At 37.9% G+C, this 19,955-nt stretch overlaps 1 protein-coding gene across 2 annotated transcripts in view; it reads right to left on the reverse strand.

The window, feature by feature from the left end:
• The window catches only part of vap (RAS p21 protein activator vap), a 446,783-nt gene that overhangs the window by 44,635 nt on the left and 382,193 nt on the right, over window positions 1-19,955 (reverse strand). For both annotated transcript variants that reach the window (XR_010858638.2, XM_067137984.2), the window contains exons 14-15: window positions 19,146-19,261; window positions 18,906-19,060 (exon numbers count right to left, since the gene is read on the reverse strand). Coding sequence is in view for 1 of the 2 variants with exons in the window: in XM_067137984.2 (XP_066994085.1) it covers window positions 18,906-19,060; window positions 19,146-19,261 (271 nt within the window). In the remaining variant the exon portion in view is untranslated. The remainder of the gene's footprint in view (window positions 1-18,905; window positions 19,061-19,145; window positions 19,262-19,955) is intronic.

Here is a 19,955-nt window from a genome sequence, read left to right on the forward strand (position 1 = left end):
GTGGGAAGAGATCTCTGGGACGCCCCAGGATGAGATAGCGTGAAAATGCAAATCATTGTATTGAAATGGGAATGCACTGCGAGCATTCGCGTTCATGTATTTCTTGAGAAGAACACGCTAACACCCAACTGTATGGATTCAAAAGGAGCGCCGAGCGCGCAGGTATCATGAGGGACAGCATGCAAGCAAGCGCTGCTATAGAGTGCCAGCCAAGGCCAAGTGGCGTCACACTGAAAGTTCTATTCGATTCTATGGCATTTCATCACGAACGGAAGGTTAAACCATAATTTCGAGAACGTCACCTTGTAGGCCTGGACAACAAATGCTACTACCCAAACTTTCATTAAAATTGGCAAAAGGATGGCCGAGATATGAATTTTTTTTGAAGCTCATATTTCCAGTCTCGCCGTCCGGCCTTGAGCAATATAAGGGGTTCGCCAGCCTCGAAGAGGTCAGAATGTGTCAGTGTGTCACAGTGTGTGTCACAGTACTTCGTCATGAACCAGTCGTCTCGCTGATGTGATACAGTTCGTTACTCTGTCCGGCTAAGGACCGGGGTTTGAAAGTACGTAATATGAGTGTTGAAAGCCTTCTCTGTGGACTAACTTTGGGTGTAAGCGAAAGCTTATTCACTGATAATATCGGTCTGTCGAGCCGAGTAACATTATTTTGTTTCATAAATTGTGTAACTGAAGAGACTATACAGTAATCACTTGATATTTCGAAACTGTGCTTAAAGGACTTAGGGCATAAAGACTGTGCTTTAGTTATTTCCTCTACAAGAGACTGTGTTAGGCTATTTTGTAAAATTGTGCCCTAGTGAAAGTACAGTTCTTTTTTTGGACAGTGTCAATCTATTTCATAAAGGACAGTGCCTACTTTACTTTCAAAGACTGTGTCAATTACTCCGTGAGAAAACAGTGTCGACATTTTCCTTTCAAGGACTGTGCTGATTTGTGAAATACGGTGCCTTTATCTCTTCTCAAGGGACTATATTAATTCCCCTCATAAAGACTGTGTTTACATTTATGTGTAATATTGTGCCTCAGTGGAAAATTTACCTCTGAGAAATTACGTGATTTTTGTTAAGACTGAGTCGTAACAGAACTTGGTTCTCTTTCACAAGACTGTGTCATAAACTATTTCTTTCTGTCTTCGCAGAAACTTTAATTTATTTCTACGTGTGTGTGTGTGGTAGAGCATTGCATGTACTCATTACAAACAGTGCAGAGACTGTGTCCGAAGGACTTAATTTATTTTCTTTCGCACCGAGATTAAGTGAAGTGGTAAACCATCGTATCTCAGAAAGTTCCAGATTATTTTCATTGCCTATCACTTCAAGTTTGATAGTGACTATTGCACGAACAATATTAATCATTCTGACAGAACTGTGATTTTAAATTCATCTCTTTTTTTTCAAATGTGCGTCCAACACCATTTATAGTGGAACTTATTCGGCCAGTAAACAGTGTCTCGCCATAATTTGCAGTGTAGTGCGGTCGAGAAGTGTCGTATCAGATTCCATTGACATTCTGTGCAAACGTTTTACATTTCTCTGCTCCTTTCATAGGACTTAGTGGAATACAAAACTCGACAACTATTCCACGCTGCACTATCGCCAGACGACCGCCCCAGGTTCGAGTCTCCTTCAACATCAAGGGCTAAGAACCACCGTGGGACGATGCCGATGATGTGGGACGCCGCTGACGCCGCATAAAGATGCCTTCTCCACATCTTCGAGGACATTCAAACTATTCGTCTGTAAAAGGTGATACAATTTCCATGCACTTTTTGAATAAACTGCAATTTCCACTTTATACTTGAACTCATTTCACTACCCTTCTCTCGTACTCTCTAAAGCACAAACCGTACACGCCTTGGCATTATCCATGCTCTCCAAAAAACTGAAGTACGGGCGTTCCTGTTTTAGAGAAAAGGTAGTGAATAGTAAAGTGGCATGCATGACGTTGGGGCCCGAGAGAGTACAAAGTGACAATAATTAACTTTGATGAAATCAGTGATATCTTTACTTTCAAGTTCAAATAGAAGTGAATACTTTAAACTTTAACTTCAGTTCAGCGAATAAATTTTACCAAGTTCAATTCAATGACTTTGATAAAATCTTGAACTCTTGAACTTTTTATGGCACAAGTGATGGTTGTTTTTTCCTAATTGTACTTAAATATTTCAGGCACAATATTTGATTTTATGCACAGTCTCATATAAGTGTTTAATATTTGTGTTAGTGAACTACTGAACTCTACCATTGGACAATAATGGTGATTTTACAAATGAATTGAATGATTGTATTTTCTGCATTTTGTGAAAATAACGACATTAATATAGAGAATATACTAGCTGCTATTGAGGCTTTAAAAGTCAGTCTAAATGACAGGATCACAGAGAGTAATGCTAATTTAGGGCGTAGGATTACTGAATCAAATGCTGCATTAGGAAGTCTTATTGAAGCCACTAATAATACGTTAGGGACTCAACTTAGAGAAGCTAATGAGGCCACTAATACTAGCATGAACCAACTTTGTGTTAACCTAGAAAATCGTATTGAGGCCACTGACGCTAGTATAAGTCAGCTTAGGGAGGCTAATGAGGACAACCTTGTAAAATTAACAGAGTCTGTTGACAAAAGGTTTATAGAAGTAAATAATAATTTGGAACTTAGACTCAATAATGCAGGTGCCGAAATTGAGAAACGATTTAAAGAGTCTAACAAAAGAATGGATTCTAAGTACAGATATAAATGAAAAATTAGCACGCGACTTAGAAACCATTAAACAAGACATCAAATCAGAAGTAGCGGAGGACTTAAAAATTGCTTACTCTTCTTCTCAGGAAGTCCTTAAAGAAGTAGAAAATTTAAAAGGGGAATATCAAGAGTCCCATGCTCAAGTATCACTTGCGCAAACGAAAATGGCTTCTATTCACGACAAACTCCACGAATCTGTTAAAAATAATTTCGTGAAGTTGGGAAACAAAATTACTCTTCTGAAAACTCAGCAAGAGGAGGCCGATAAACGTGTCAAGACACAACTAAGATAGTGCTCACACGCAGATTACTCGTATCTGTCGCGATGTAGCAGACATTAAGACCGACTTAGAGAAGGAGGTCAAGGAAATTGAGAATTCCGTACAGGGGAAAATTAAAACCCTAAAACTCGAACTCCAAGGAGGTATGGAATTTCTCAACAGCAAAGTATCCCAAATTGAACAGGGTGTTTCATCTAGCCTTCACAATCATCCATTCACAATACTAGTGGAGAATCCATGAATGTTTCCTGTTACAAGTGAAATATGTAATTCGAGTGGAATGTTTTTTTTTTTTTAAGTCTTTGTTTGTAAAATACAATATGATGTTTCATTTTTATTGACCTAACCTGTACTGTATAATGTTGTAACATAGGCATTTGTAAATAGTAGAATTCTGTCTATAGTTCCTGGAAAGATCTAGAAAGTTACATAGCATTTGTACAGGGTGTGTTACTTTGTTGGTATGTGTTCTAGAAAGTGTGTTCTGTCTATTCTGGAAAAACACGACTTTCACGATCATGCGTATTCTAGAATGTTAGTCAAAGTTCTTGATCGAAAGTAAGGTTGTGATTGGTGAGTCTAGGTGGCGATAGGGAACACGTGCACGCTGATTGGTTGCCTCCAAGGCCAGTAATTCCTATATATAGTGAGCGAGGCAGTGTTCGAATGAATTCTGTATCCTGAATTCTGTCGGTCTCGGTTTATCTGTCTGCGAGCAGCCTATCTGGATGACGTCCCTCCGGTTTTCGGGATGGCACACCCCTCGGGTAAGCACTCTTGAATTCCGTTCCTTCTAAAAATTCCGTAATGTTCCGATTTGGTTTCCATACAGGAGTCTGCCCTAACCTCGCCTAGATTCACCAAATTAGTAACTTATGACGCCTTAGTTTTTCAGCTAGACTTACCTGTTCGTTTCCGAGGCATTCCCGTTTTGTTTCACTAAAATATGTATATTGTAGTTTAATAGTATTTCCCTTGGGGTTTGCCTCTGATAGTTCTGTATCACTTTAGGTACGCTACATTTTGGATTTTGGATAACCTGTAAATTGCTTTGTACTACTGCATTGGTAACTAGATGTACAGTTGATTTGTAATTTGAATTTACACTGCTACGAATAACCTATGTATATCACTGAACTTATAGCTCATAACTTGGAATGTATATGTAGAATTATCTTGTAAATAATATTTTAAAAACTAAGGATCACGGTGATTCATTTCGGAATCCGCTATCTAAGCCATGTCCATGCCTTTGGTAGGTTCCCAGCCCTTCCATCTTCCCGTTCTGTCGTTCACTAGTTGGCCCTACTGATAGTTACGTACTTGTTTTTAACTGTGTTTGTGCCTTGTTTGGTGTTACCACTGTAGAAGAGGTAACATTTCCAAAGCTTTTAAAATGCCCAAGGGAAAACCAGCCAAATTTTCGGGGAAGGAGTATACAGCTAAAGAGTTTCTCCTTAACCTTGAAGAGTATTTTCAGGAAAATCACATTAAGACAGACTGCCGATTACATATAGCATCTCGATTGTTAGAAGGCAGGGCGTTAATGTGGTGCACTGCTTTCAAATTTAGTATCAGCACTTATCAAGATTTTATAGAAGCCCTACTTAGACGATTTTGGAGTTCTGAGACTCAGCACTTGATAAAACTCCAATTATACTCTAGAAAGTATAACACTTCCGTCAATTCCTCACGATACTCAGATTATCTTATATCTCAGCTTAAAAAGATGCAGTTTTTCGACCCTCCTTTGCCGGAGCAAGAACTTATTCAGGTCATAACACTGCAATTCCCTCCAAACGTTCAGGAGATATTGGTAGTGGCAAACGTCCAGGACTTAGAGCAGCTCGATGACGTCTTGAGGAAACTCGATACTGCGCATACTCAGAATGTAACAAAAGCAGGTAGAACCAAAGAAACTACGGCTAACTCCGCGGAAGTGAAGACTCCGATTCAAGTAAATCCAGAACCGCAAGAAGAAAGAGAAACTCATCGAGACATTCCGTTCCGATATAGAAGATATAGAAAGCGTTCCTACGAAGAGAGGGCAACGTTTCAACAAGGACCTTCGGGGAGGCAGACAGCTAACCAACCTAATGACAATAGAACTCCCAGTGGGAAGAATTAGAGAAACGTTGGAGAGAGACTAGAGAATACGTAAGGAATAATAACAGGGAAGAAGGTTTACCTGGAGCAGCTTCTTTGGAATACCAGGCACAGGTTCAAAGAAGAAATGAGAGAACGAAAATGGATCCCGAAGCTACAGGTGAAAAAAAACTTTGACGAAGCAATAAGGAGATTGCCTGAAAACATGGAGGAAGGAGAAGTAATATGTAGCACAGCCATCAATCATTGGAATTTAGAGGATACGGATTTACTGTATGAGGATTCAACACCATGACAGCCTCAGATACAACGCGGCTTACCGATCATAATTACTAAGTTGGGCAATATGATTGTCAATTCTTTAGTGGACTCAGGATCATTTCGCAAAAATTGATAGATGTAGCGCTAGAGATGACCAACATTTCCATCCTGCCTGTTGCCCAAGTTAAGGTTAAAGGCATAGTTCCCGACAAGGCTATTAAATGTAAATTTCAGGCGTTTCTTGAGTGAGAAATTGGTGGTGTTAAGTTCCAACATCTATTTTTGATTTTGACTCAAATCAAATTTGATTTAATCCTTGGATCGGTCTTCTTCATTCAACATGGGGGAATCATCGATTATCCTGCTAACATGATTAAATTTCTCCACGTCGAATCTGTAGAGCTACAGTTGGTTGCTTGTAATGAAGTGAAGCATCTGGAATTTGAGACCGCGGTGGATATAGTAGAAGGCAAGACGAGCGAGGCTCCGCCTGTCGAAGAATGCGTCCACGAAGAGGGGAGACCCGAGGAAGTGGGACCCTAGAGGACCAGATGGCGTCCATCATCGATGACGAGTTTAACACAGACCACGACGACTTCACGATTTATGACAGTATAGCTGAAAGCCGATTATGATGATGATGAAGCAGCAGAGGCGATCCAAGAACTTTTCGAGAAATTTCCAGATGTATTTTCTGATAAACCTGGAGTTATCAAGGGTTTTGAGCACCACTTAGATGTTACTGACACTTCACCCTATAAGAAACGGCCTTATCTGATACCCATGAACTACTTGGAAGAAGTTTGGGTCATCATTGAACGGTAGGAAGAACAGATAGCAACGTCGAGGGAATTTTCAACTCTGCCAACCTCAAGAAATACTTTACCGGTACATGATAAAAAGAAAATCGTCCACCATTTCGTTTTTCCTGAGCAGGGGGGAGATGAAACGGGAATGCACTGCGAGCATTCGCGTTCATGTATTTCTTGAGAGGAACGCGCTAACACCCGACTGTACAGATTCAAAACGAGGGCCGAGCGCCCAGGTATCATGGGGGACAGCATGCAAGCAAGCGCTAATACAGAGTGCCAGCCAAGGTCAAGTGACGTTACACTGAAAGTTCTATTTGATTCTATGGCATTTCATCACAAACGGAAGGTTAAATCATAATTTCGAGAACGTCACCTTGTAGGCCTGGACAACAAATGCTACTACCCAAAATTTCATTAAAATCGGCGGACGGATGGCCGAGACATGAATTTTTTTTGAAGCTCATATTTCCAGTCTCGCCGTCCGACCTTGAGCAATATAAGGGGGTCGCCAGCCTCGAAGAGGTCAGAATGTGTCAGTGTGTCACAGTACTTCGTCATGAACCAGTCGTCTCGCTGATGTGATACAGTTCGTTACTCTGTCCGGCTAAGGACCGGGGTTTGAAAGTACGTAATACGAGTGTTGAAAGCCTTCTCTGTGGACTCTAACTTCGCGTGTAAGCGAAAGCTTATTCACTGATAATATCGGTCTGTCAAGCCGAGTAACATTATTTCGTTTCGTAAATTGTGTAACTGAAGAGACTATACAGTAATCACTTGATATTTCGAAACTGTGCTTAAAGGACTAAGGGCATAAAGACTGTGCTTTAGTTGTTTCCTCTACAAGAGACTGTGTTAGGCTATTTCATAAAATTGTGCCCTAGTGAAAGTACAGTTCTTTTTTTGGACAGTGTCAATCTGTTTCATAAAGGACAGTGCCTACTTTTCTTTCAATGACTGTGTCTATTACTCCGTGAGAAAACAGTTTGGACATTTTCCTTTCAAGGACTGTGCTGATTTGTGAAATACAGTGCCTTTATCTCTTCTCAAGGGACTATATTAATTCCCCTCATAAAGACTGTGTCTACATTTACGTGTAATATTGTGCCTCAGTGGAAAATTTACCTCTGAGAAATTACGTGATTTTTGTTAAGACTGAGTCGTAACAGAACTTGGTTCTCTTTCACAAGACTGTGTCATAAACTATTTCTTTCTGTCTTCGCAGAAACTTTAATTTATTTTTACGTGTGTGTGTGTGTGTGTGTGTGTGTGGTAGAGCATTGCATGTACTCATTACAAACAGTGCAGAGACTGTGTCCGAAGGACTTAATTTATTTTCTTTCGCACCGAGATTAAGTGAAGTGGTAAACCATCGTATCTCAGAAAGTTCCAGATTATTTTCATTGCTTATCACTTCAAGTTGGATAGTGACTATTGCACGAACAATATTAATCATTCTGACAGAACTGTGATTTTAAATTCATCTCTTTTTTTCAAATGTGCGTCCAACACCATTTATAGTGGAACTTATTCGGCCAGTAAACAGTGTCTCTAAAGTTAAGAACTTCATATTTGGGTTCCGTATTGAAGCAGAATTCACATCAAAGAAAAGTACAATAAGTTCCACCTTTTCAATACATTATATTATGTGACAGTTTTACGTTACAGTTAAACCTTCACATTTTTATACACTCGGGACCGGTTTCGACAGTGTCCCTGTCATCATCAGCCAAGAACAATTAATCGAGGACAATAAACCTTACAATATTTCAGGTATGATATAACAGTGAATATAAAATTATACATTATCTATCTACAAAAAGGTGTGAACATGTCCAGGTAAAAAATCACGATTAAGAAAAATCATGTCCTGTAGGGTGTACATTTATAAAAATTTTTTTAATTGAAATGACGTGTTAAAAATCTGCTGTTATATTATAGCTATAGCAGAGTATGTTTATAGGTGTAAATCTATGAAGTTTTGGCACTCAAGACATATAGCTATGTTTGACAAGTTAAAGGTGTTCAAACATTTAGTTAAATGGTGTTCCACTTAAAATATGTGATGTAGTTCAGCTAAGGTTGTAGTAAATATGTTTGTAGGCTTGATTTTGGTGTTTTTAACACTCGAGATATATAGTCATGTGTGACAAGTTAAAAGTTGATAAAACATTTAGTTAATGGTGTTCCACTTAAAATATATGGTAAAGTTCAGCTGAGGCTACAACTTGGACTTGAGGAGCAGATGATTATGTAAAATATCAATATAAGTAAAATTGAACAATTTAAATGGGTCACTGCTTGTTGATGTAGATGATCAGCAAGTCCTATTAAACAATTATACATATCGACAGTGGTTGTATATCATCTTGCTGAGAAGTAACAAAAGTCCTGGCTGAAATGGTGCTTGTAGATCTTATATTGTAGGTTGTGATTACATAAATTGATTAGAAAGGATCCTGATCCAAGTCGGAACCTATAAGAAATAAAATAAAACGCAATATAAAGTTACCGTATTTAAGAACGAAAGGGAGTTAAATTTCGCGAAGTGTTGATGAATGAGAAACTCACCTCAGGTGCCAAGTTGATGGTAGACGGAACGTAGTGGAACTGACAGGCTGAAGAGGGACAAGGCCTAGAAGGGAGCAGGGAGGGGCGGAGTTACTGAGTTAGGGGAAGGAGGCAACGCGGTAGAGGCGGGACTGTGATCAGGTGGGCGCGTGCGATGGTAGGGGAAATATGTAAGCGTGTTGTGTATTGTTTTGAAGATGGATCGGTTTTTTGGTATTTTAAGAGTGTTCATTATTTTGATAAAAGTGTCAAAAAGTATTGTAGGTTTTTCGGAAAGATCGTTAAGGTTAAAATTTGGGTTATTGTATTGATCGAGTGAGATGTAGAATTGTTCGGTGAAATCGAGTGTGGGGCCTTTATTTATTATTTCAATGATGTCTATGTCGTTATTCATACCATAAAATTTATGTTTATAATCATGTATATGTTGGCCTATTGCGGAAAATTTTCTGTATTTTATCGCATTTACGTGTTCAGTATATCTAATTTTGAACGATCTACCGGTCTGTCCAAGGTAGGTGCTGAGACAGTCGTTACAGTGGAATCTGTAGACGCCTGATTTGTCAGAAGGGTTAGAGGTATTGATTGAGTTAGAATTGTACAGGATATCTAGATTTCTGTTATTAGTTTTAAAGGAGATGTTAGTTTTCTGTTTCTTAAATATATTTGTAATTTTGTAAATATTACGGTTGTAGGTAAAGGTTGAAAAAGATTTCGATTTAGTAGCTTCTTTAGTTAAGTTCGATTTTGGGCGATGTCTGAATTTGCTGATTATATTTTCTATAAAATTCTTGTTGTATCCATTATGAGCTGCGATATTACGTATGGTATTTAATTCTTTGTTAAGGTCTGATTTCGACATTGGGACATTAAATGCTCGATGTACTAAGCTATTATAAGTGGCCCGTTTATGGCTTATAAGAAACATGTTTTACCACATCAATATAAAGTTAACCGTAAGACTAACAAATTATGGCTCAAAAATGAATTGAAATTTCTACATAAGAAAAAATCACTCTTAAACAACCGATTGTATGAAACCCACCTCGAAGTTGCCATGTTGTTATCAGACTCACAATGGAACATTTTCCAAGAGAAAATTTACAGTAAACTATCCACTTTGCTTGTCCAAAAACAGTCCACATTAGATAACAAATTTCAAACCCTCCTCAACAGATCTTCCATAACCAACAAACCATCTAATAACCTGATCAACCCAAACACTGCCAGTCACCCTATAGCTGACTTTCACTCTCCTTTCATCAATTTATCTAATACAACATTCGATGATGAAGAGATCACTATTTTGTCAAAAGGCCCTAAACACAACTGGCCTAATTATAACCCATTAAATGTTGTGAAAACACTAATAGTAGAAACGGAAACAGCGATAAAGAAGATGCCTCATGATATACAAGATGAGCTCAGACACGAAGCCAACAAACAGCTTAAGAAAACCTTTACATCACCTACCCAAAGCATGACCAAATCTCAACTCGAAGATAGAAATAAAATCATTCAACTTAAAAATAAAATTAAAGATACTCATACTATCGTCACGAAAGCAGATAAAGGCAACACCACTGTTATTATGAATCAAACAGAATATGTATCCAAAACCAAAATGTTTTTCACAGACAGCACTTTTACAATAATTAACAAAGATCCTACACAAACCATTCAACGGCAATTAAAACAGACGCTTAAAAACACATCATTTCTTTTAACCGACAGTGAAAAAAGCAAATTAATTAAAATGAACCCAGGACTTCCCACCGTTAAAGCACAACCTAAAATACATAAACCTAATGTCCCGATACGTCCTATAGTAAACTACAGACCGAGCCCATTGTACAAAGTAGCACAATTCACCCAACAATTTCTTAAAAGACACTACACCTTTAAGTCTAGAAAATCTATCAAGAATACACTACAACTTATCAAACAACTGAATGACTTTACACTTCAACCATACCATTCTTTACATTCGTTTGATATCACTAATATGTACAGTAGTATTAAACCAGAAAAACTTCTTAAAATTATCCCTCAAAATTTGCATAACCATAGTCAACTTAGTCAACTTGAGATCACTGACTTTATGTCTATCTTGAAACTTTTAATCAATAACAACTACTTCACCTTCGATAAAATAATTTACAAGCAAGACGGCCTAGCCATGGGATCCCCAGCCTCCGGCATTTTAGCAGAAATATACTTAGATTTTTTAGAACATACAAAAATTGACAATAACACAACATTTAGCAATATACATCTTTGGTCCAGGTACATCGATGATGTATTTATTATTATGGACCAACGCACTACAGATGCAGCTACCACCCTAACGCACCTTAACACTATTGATACAGACATAAAATTTACACTGGAATCCGAAGCCAATAATACTATTAACTTTCTTGATCTCACCATCACCAGACTTCTATCTTCCTTCAAATATAATGTCTATAGAAAACCTACACATACTGCCACTACAATACAAGAAGACTCTATTCACCCCCTAAGCCATAAACGGGCCACTTATAATAGCTTAGTACATCGAGCATTTAATGTCCCAATGTCGAAATCAGTCCTTAACAAAGAATTAAATACCATACGTAATATCGCAGCTCATAATGGATACAACAAGAATTTTATAGAAAATATAATCAGCAAATTCAGACATCGCCCAAAATCGAACTTAACTAAAGAAGCTACTAAATCGAAATCTTTTTCAACCTTTACCTACAACCGTAATATTTACAAAATTACAAATATATTTAAGAAACAGAAAACTAACATCTCCTTTAAAACTAATAACAGAAATCTAGATATCCTGTACAATTCTAACTCAATCAATACCTCTAACCCTTCTGACAAATCAGGCGTCTACAGATTCCACTGTAACGACTGTCTCAGCACCTACCTTGGACAGACCGGTAGATCGTTCAAAATTAGATATACTGAACACGTAAATGCGATAAAATACAGAAAATTTTCCGCAATAGGCCAACATATACATGATTATAAACATAAATTTTATGGTATGAATAACGACATAGACATCATTGAAATAATAAATAAAGGCCCCACACTCGATTTCACCGAACAATTCTACATCTCACTCGATCAATACAATAACCCAAATTTTAACCTTAACGATCTTTCCGAAAAACCTACAATACTTTTTGACACTTTTATCAAAATAATGAACACTCTTAAAATACCAAAAAACCGATCCATCTTCAAAACAATACACAACACGCTTACATATTTCCCCTACCATCGCACGCGCCCACCTGATCACAGTCCCGCCTCTACCGCGTTGCCTCCTTCCCCTAACTCAGTAACTCCGCCCCTCCCTGCTCCCTTCTAGGCCTTGTCCCTCTTCAGCCTGTCAGTTCCACTACGTTCCGTCTACCATCAACTTGGCACCTGAGGTGAGTTTCTCATTCATCAACACTTCGCGAAATTTAACTCCCTTTCGTTCTTAAATACGGTAACTTTATATTGCGTTTTATTTTATTTCTTATAGGTTCCGACTTGGATCAGGATCCTTTCTAATCAATTTATGTAATCACAACCTACAATATAAGATCTACAAGCACCATTTCAGCCAGGACTTTTGTTACTTCTCAGCAAGATGATATACAACCACTGTCGATATGTATAATTGTTTAATAGGACTTGCTGATCATCTACATCAACAAGCAGTGACCCATTTAAATTGTTCAATTTTACTTATATTGATATTTTACATAATCATCTGCTCCTCAAGTCCAAGTTGTAGCCTCAGCTGAACTTTACCATATATTTTAAGTGGAACACCATTAACTAAATGTTTTATCAACTTTTAACTTGTCACACATGACTATATATCTCGAGTGTTAAAAACACCAAAATCAAGCCTACAAACATATTTACTACAACCTTAGCTGAACTACATCACATATTTTAAGTGGAACACCATTTAACTAAATGTTTGAACACCTTTAACTTGTCAAACATAGCTATATGTCTTGAGTGCCAAAACTTCATAGATTTACACCTATAAACATACTCTGCTATAGCTATAATATAACAGCAGATTTTTAACACGTCATTTCAATTAAAAAATTTTTTATAAATGTACACCCTACAGGACATGATTTTTCTTAATCGTGATTTTTTACCTGGACATGTTCACACCTTTTTGTAGATAATGTATAATTTTATATTCACTGTTATATCATACCTGAAATATTGTAAGGTTTATTGTCCTCGATTAATTGTTCTTGGCTGATGATGACAGGGACACTGTCGAAACCGGTCCCGAGTGTATAAAAATGTGAAGGTTTAACTGTAACGTAAAACTGTCACATAATATAATGTATTGAAAAGGTGGAACTTATTGTACTTTTCTTTGATGTGTAAACAGTGTCTCGCCATAATTTGCAGTGTAGTGCGGTCGAGAAGTGTCGTATCAGATTCCACTGACATTCTGTGCAAACGTTTTACATTTCTCTGCTCCTTTCATAGGACTTAGTGGAATACAAAACTCGACAACTATTCTACGCTGCACTATCGTCAGACGACCGCCCCAGGTTCGAGTCTCCTTCAACATCAAGGACTAACAACCACCGTGGGACGACGCCGACGCCACATAACGACGCCTTCTCCACATCTTCGAGGACATTCAAACTATTCGTCTGTAAAAGTTGATATAATTTCCATGCATTTTTTTAATAAACTGCAAGTTCCACTTCAAATATGAACTCATTTCACTACCCTTCTCTCGTACTCTCTAAAGCATGAACCGTACACGCCTTGGCGTTATCCATCCTCTCCACAAAACTGAAGTACGGGCGTTCCTGTTTCAGTATAGACCGTAACAGTTCTTCTATAGGACTAATACATTAAAGGATGATGATGATGGCCAATGCTTTCCTTATGGGGGAATAAAGCATGCTGTAGCCAAATAGGTTGATTTTTAAAATTAGCTAGAACAGTTTGATTTGGCACAACATTTTATAGAGAGAACAATGGTTAGTAAAAAAACAGGTACTTATTTTATATACTTATTAGATATGAACGAACGTACAAACACTGTCAGCCTACAGCTACGGAACTCCAGCAGCTGAGGCGATAACATACCATTTATCGGAACCTTAAAACATAAGCATGCAGTTTAACAATTAATTAGATTGAGAAATAACAACAACGATAATAATAATAATATTCTAATTGTCATAGTTATCCTGTACTTTCTTGTTCTATTTATAGCAGATATATGGCCTAACCTTAGCTATCTGGCCTTAATCTGCCCTGCATGTATTTCAAAATCTTGCCACTTTCTTGTGTACATATTTCTATTTACTAATAACTTACTGAGCTTGCTAGGCTTAGTCCACTCTTTGTTTATCATTCTGATGATTCTATAATCACTCTCTTTCTGACGTAGTAATGTGACGTACACACTCTTGCCCACAGCTGTGTGACAACTTTGTGACGTGGCGGGTCACCTTAATTTTAACATAAATAAATAATATCTCATTGTTTCTCCATAAACAATATCCCATGGGCGCCAGCCTTCAAGCTTATGGCTTGAAAACGATAGTTGGTAAATAATAATAATAATAATAATAATAATAATAATAATAATAATAATAATAATAATAATAATAATAATAATAATAATAATAATAATACGTAATGAGACTCTAACAACTCCCAGGGGTGGGGTGACGGGACACTAACCATTTAGTACACTAACTTGGAAGTTAAGGATCATTAATAAGAATTTCCTAAAATACAAATTAAAACAACTATTTATTAGGATGAAAAACGTGATGTAACGGCGTATTAAGGGAATCTGAACTTACGGAAGCAAAAGAAGAAAAAAATGAATGAAATAAACTCTAAGAACATGAATTGTTACGCGTAGACTTGCAGCAATTTATGCCATTAGCTCACCATTTGTAGACTCTGCTATCTGGATACAATCTATGTAGCAGCTTATGATTGATGGATCTCTCGTACAGGCGGCGTCATCTCTTGTTGTGGATTCCAGTCCTACTTCTGCTTTGTGCATAGTACACTAGCTGTAATACGACTTTTCCTGACTTCAACACTTCTTACATAAAGTCGTAATGGGTCCTAATTTTAATAGCAAAACCACCATGGGTTACGTTCATGGAGAGATTACACTTGTATTCTTCCGTATTATGGAAACATAGTGTAACCAAATTCATAACAAAATCTCTCCTGCCCTATACCAGTCAACACCGGTGTCCTGTTGACTAACTCTCATCACTGAGATAACAGGTCTCAATGAGAGTATATTTTGAGTAGTACACTACTCAGATGCGAAGTGAACGAAGTTAAGATCTTCTCCGATGTCAAGACGTACAGCCCTCTTCCGATGATAGATTAGAATTGTAGAATCTTCCTCTCCAGCTCTTGTTGTCAATGTATATAGGCTCCAAAGTTTCCCTTTATCAACTGTATCACATGGTCCCATAAGACTTGAGGTCTTATCCCTTCTCCTAGGTATTGCTCTAAATCCAGCATGTTGTTTCATTACGTCCATTCACATAGGTTGAACTTTCCCGCGGAAACATAGCGTCAGGTAGCGAACTTTGAAAAGTAGGCATTAACAAGGTTTTTTACTGTCTCCTCAGAGTATGGAAGGGGTACGGTCTCTCGTAAGCTTGATGTCGTACATTTCCTGGTAATTGGCTGAAATTAGCCTGCTGACTCCGGTCACCTCACGACTGTTATTGGAAAATTTACTGCAAGCTATTAATACGAATGATGTTGAAATACTTTACACAATAAGTCGTTCGTTCAGAATACGTTATAGCTGCAATACAAAGAAATGAAATGATGATGTGAAATGGATGATTAAAACCCTATATATATACACATAATAATTTAAAAATGACCTACCAGTATCTTAGAAGTGAAGCTTCCACGGTGTGAAGAATTATTTAATTTAATTTCCAGGTTGAACCGTGTTGTATGCACATCGCGTACAGTTTGCTGACGTTTCAAATACATTGCAGTATTCTTTGTCAAGGCGACTGAAATACTCCTACTCGATCCAAGGTAATCAGTCTCCCAGGCAGAAATTACACTACTAGAGTGGCCTTGATCTTGGCCTTTTATATCCTAGCCTTTCTGGCTGACGTAAGCCCTGGCTGTCTCATGAGAATTCTGGAAAGTATATGCCACAGCCAAGTAGTGGGGGCTTGCCCGCGCTTTTATGTAATGGGGATGCGGCCCGTGTGTTTATGTTGTGGTCTGCATGTCTTAAACTATGAATGATAGGCATCCAAGAATTACTGACTTTATATCCTTCTTCTAAATTTATGTTGTTCAGATGTTTCTTGATTTCGATAGCCTCGCGGATTTTCCTTTCCAGATTCCAAGGGATAGCTGCTAGGATCTTGATCTTGTGTCAAATGATATTCCGTGCCTAGTTTCATAGGAATGCTTGGCTACTGCTGAAATATCTGCGTTTTGGTTCTTGGTGTGACGGATATGTTCTTTTAGGCGGGTGGAGATCAGACGTTTTGTCTCACCTACATAACAAGCTCCGCAGCTACATTCAATGTGATATATTCCAGGGGCCTGTAGTTCTATTGTGTCTTTTACTGGTGGTAGATAATGGGCTAGAAGAGAACAAAGAAAAGGCCACCGCAGGAGAAAACAACGGGAAAGAAGAACTGACCCGCCAGAAAACAGTGATACTGCCATACATTAAAAACACTACAGACAGGATCGGCAAGATACTGGACAAATACAACATAAAAACTATCTATAAACCTCACCGGAAGCTGAGGACTCGTTGGTTAGACACCATTAAAACAAGACACAACCCTCACCCTGGAACACGTAAAGGAGGCAGGACAACTTGGAGAGCACTAATTCATAGAATCGCTTAGGGTCAGATCCGACTGAACGGATGATATCATCATGCATTTTAGATGCCCTGTACTTGTACGGAAAGTACCCGATGCCCTTAAAACATTGTGGCTTATCAAACTTTCCAACGGCGAGGGGAGGAAGTCTCTTGCTTCTGTGTGCATTGCAACACAGTACAATGACCTCCACCCTTGTACGATTTTCAGGCTGGCACTTCTCTCCTTTAAAATCGTAAGTCCGTTTGGGATCGGCATTAAAAAGGCAATGGAGTTTCATTTGCATTGACAATATTGTTCGGTGTGTGCGAATTATTACATGAGTCATGCTTTTTCGCCAACTGTCGGGATCGCCAGTGTTCACAGGTTCTGCTTGTATGCACACTGCCTGCTACGTGATATTGTGGCGTTCCTTAAAATACTAAATACATAGAATTATGATTTCACTCAAACTTAGCAAATATGAAGCACACTGTAGACACACCGGAGTGAAATTGTATAAAGCTACCCCTGCACGTTCCGAAAGACGCATTCTATCATGATGCAGATAAATTTTGAATTTAAACTACTCTATAAAATACTATTTAAAAAAAAAAAATGTAAATGCAGTTTGTATTAAAAGTCTGAATTTTGGTAATGGGACCGACATTGTTCTTCAAATTATGATTTATCCATATTTTGAATTAAACAATTTAAATAATATACAAAACCATACCTAATGTTACCAGGAACGAGAGCTTTTTCGAATTAGGCAGAATTTTGAATTAACTGATTTCAAACTGTTGAGGTTTTACTGTACATACAGAATAAACAGGTGGAATAAACTGCAGTTATTGAATACTACAATTATCAACTGCAGAGACCAGAAAATTAGGGTATCTCTACATCAGTGGTTCTAAAATGATGTGCCCTGAAATTGTCTAGCTGTGCCATGAAAGAAATACTACACACAAAAACAAGCATGTTTATAAAATATTTTATTAATTTTATTTATTGTAAATTTGTATAGTCTCAAGGTGGTGCAGCTTTTTAAAGGTACAACCCCCAATGGAAGTGAATTGCGTGTACCTTTCTAACCACATACCATCCCTCCTACCAATCTTAAATTGTGGCCAATGACCTAAATGTTAGGCCACTTTAAACAACAAACAACAACCAATCTTAAAATTCCGGCAGTACCAGTAATCAACCCAGGCTTCTGAGGATGACAGCTAATGGTGGAAACCATTTACACTATAGAGGTGAACATGTTATTACCTAACAGAATTGCAATGATGTTACAGAAACTGAAAAAATGATGTTCTATTAGTAATTATATCATCGTTACAATCCAATGGGAAATGAAGGGCTATTTACTTCTGCATAACTGTTCAATAAAGGGAAGAAGAGCAGACAAATACATCTTTAATTTTCAATGTATACAAAGAAACCTCTCCTGTTTCCTATTTTAATGTTGATCAGTGCCAAAAATTGCTGTTCACATAGGTACACTGTTAAAAACTGTAGGTATAGATAAGGCATGAGTCATATGCTATGTTTCTCAACCATTCCAGCATACTTTCCTCTAGGGTCTGTGATCTATCGAGACTGCTCTTTAACATATGAAATCCCTCTAAATCAGGCCAAATGTGCTGCAGAACTTCACAAAGCAGTGTGCTGTGAACCAAAAATGTTCAGAACCCCTGCTATAGTTAGTGGTGAACAAAATAAGCATCGAAATGCTACGCATTATTTAGATATAAGCAGAACTGCTATGCTTGACTGGCACAGGTAATTTTCTCACTAGTAATATGCTCCACTATGTAACAAGGCAGGATGCTACACACTCACTGTACATTCATATCTGTCACCAATTTACCGAGAGCTGCGAGCTTTATCATTCACAATTTAATTATTGAGTATATTAGTGAAGGCCTCCGAAGATATATATACTTACTATTTCACTTTCACTGACATGCTTCTGTGATACATCTGATATTGAATATAAGAATATTCAAAGAGGAAAAATACTGAAGGTCCAGGGATTGAAAAAAAAAAAAGGTTTCAATATAACCCGATCGAAGTTAGCAATCCTTCAGGACAACATGTTGGAATCTCAACAGCTATTGCTGTTATCCCAAACACAGAATTTCTACAAAATATATTTCGTGCTATAGAAGTTTCCAAAAACATTCAAATGGGTATACCACAATTTAACACTTATCATAAATACCTGAAATCAGATTGAACTGTCGAGGATTCAAAATGGCTGGGCAGAGGAGTCGCAGAAAGATGAATCCACTGACTACCCTAGTTCGAACTAGACGTTCATGAGGCCACTTTCCCATAACTGCTCGCTGTAGGCAACCACAAATGTACCTGACAGTCCTTAAAACATTAAAAAAGTGATATATTTGTTTGTCAATATCCTGAAATATTAAATAGATTCAATTAAATTAGAAAGAAGTCATACTTAGGACATGCTTCTGCTGACATGAAGATAGACAACGTTACTTCATCTAGAATCTGGAGGAGGAACTCGGCATTAGCACATGCATCATCTGGAGATTCCATTTTTGTAGGATTCAACTGAAAACAATCATAAACCAAGGTAAACATATAGCAGTGGGAATGAGTAAGGTAATAATTAGGAACATTACAGATATTAGATCTTCAGACAGAAGTGATCAACATAATCTCTTCTTTTAGACATAAATGTGAAATATGTTCCTTAGCTGAAGCTAGAAGTACATGTTTCATGTGAATTGTAGGGGACCAATGACAAATTTTTAATGGGAATTTTCACTAATAATACAAAGGGCACTAACAAAGTTTTGCAATGTTTTAACGCTTTAAACTTTTTCAAAATGATTTGCACCACACTCAATACACTTCTCCATACGTCGAAACCAGTCACTAAACCAACTGAACCAACTCTGCCACTTTTCTTTTGTTACATTTTCACACTCTTGATCCCATGCTGCCAGAAGCTCCTCGTCGGATGCAAAACGCCACCCTTTCAGTTTCATCTTCACTTCTGGGAAGAGTGGGAAGTCACTCGAAGTCTCTGTATGGAGAGTGATCAAGCACAGTCAATCCTGATCTGGCAAGAAAAGCCATTGTTACATTAGCACGATGTGCTGGAGCACTGTCTTGATGCAAGAGCCAAGTGCTGAGCCATGACCTTGGACGGAGCTGCTTGAGAGCCTGGATGACCTGAGGCAGACAAGTCTCACTGTACCACTTCGCAGTAACTGTCCTTTGTGTTTCTAGCACAACCCGA

This window comes from Anabrus simplex, chromosome 1 (assembly GCF_040414725.1).
Source record: "Anabrus simplex isolate iqAnaSimp1 chromosome 1, ASM4041472v1, whole genome shotgun sequence".
In the NCBI taxonomy this organism is placed as follows: Eukaryota; Metazoa; Arthropoda; class Insecta; order Orthoptera; family Tettigoniidae; genus Anabrus; species Anabrus simplex.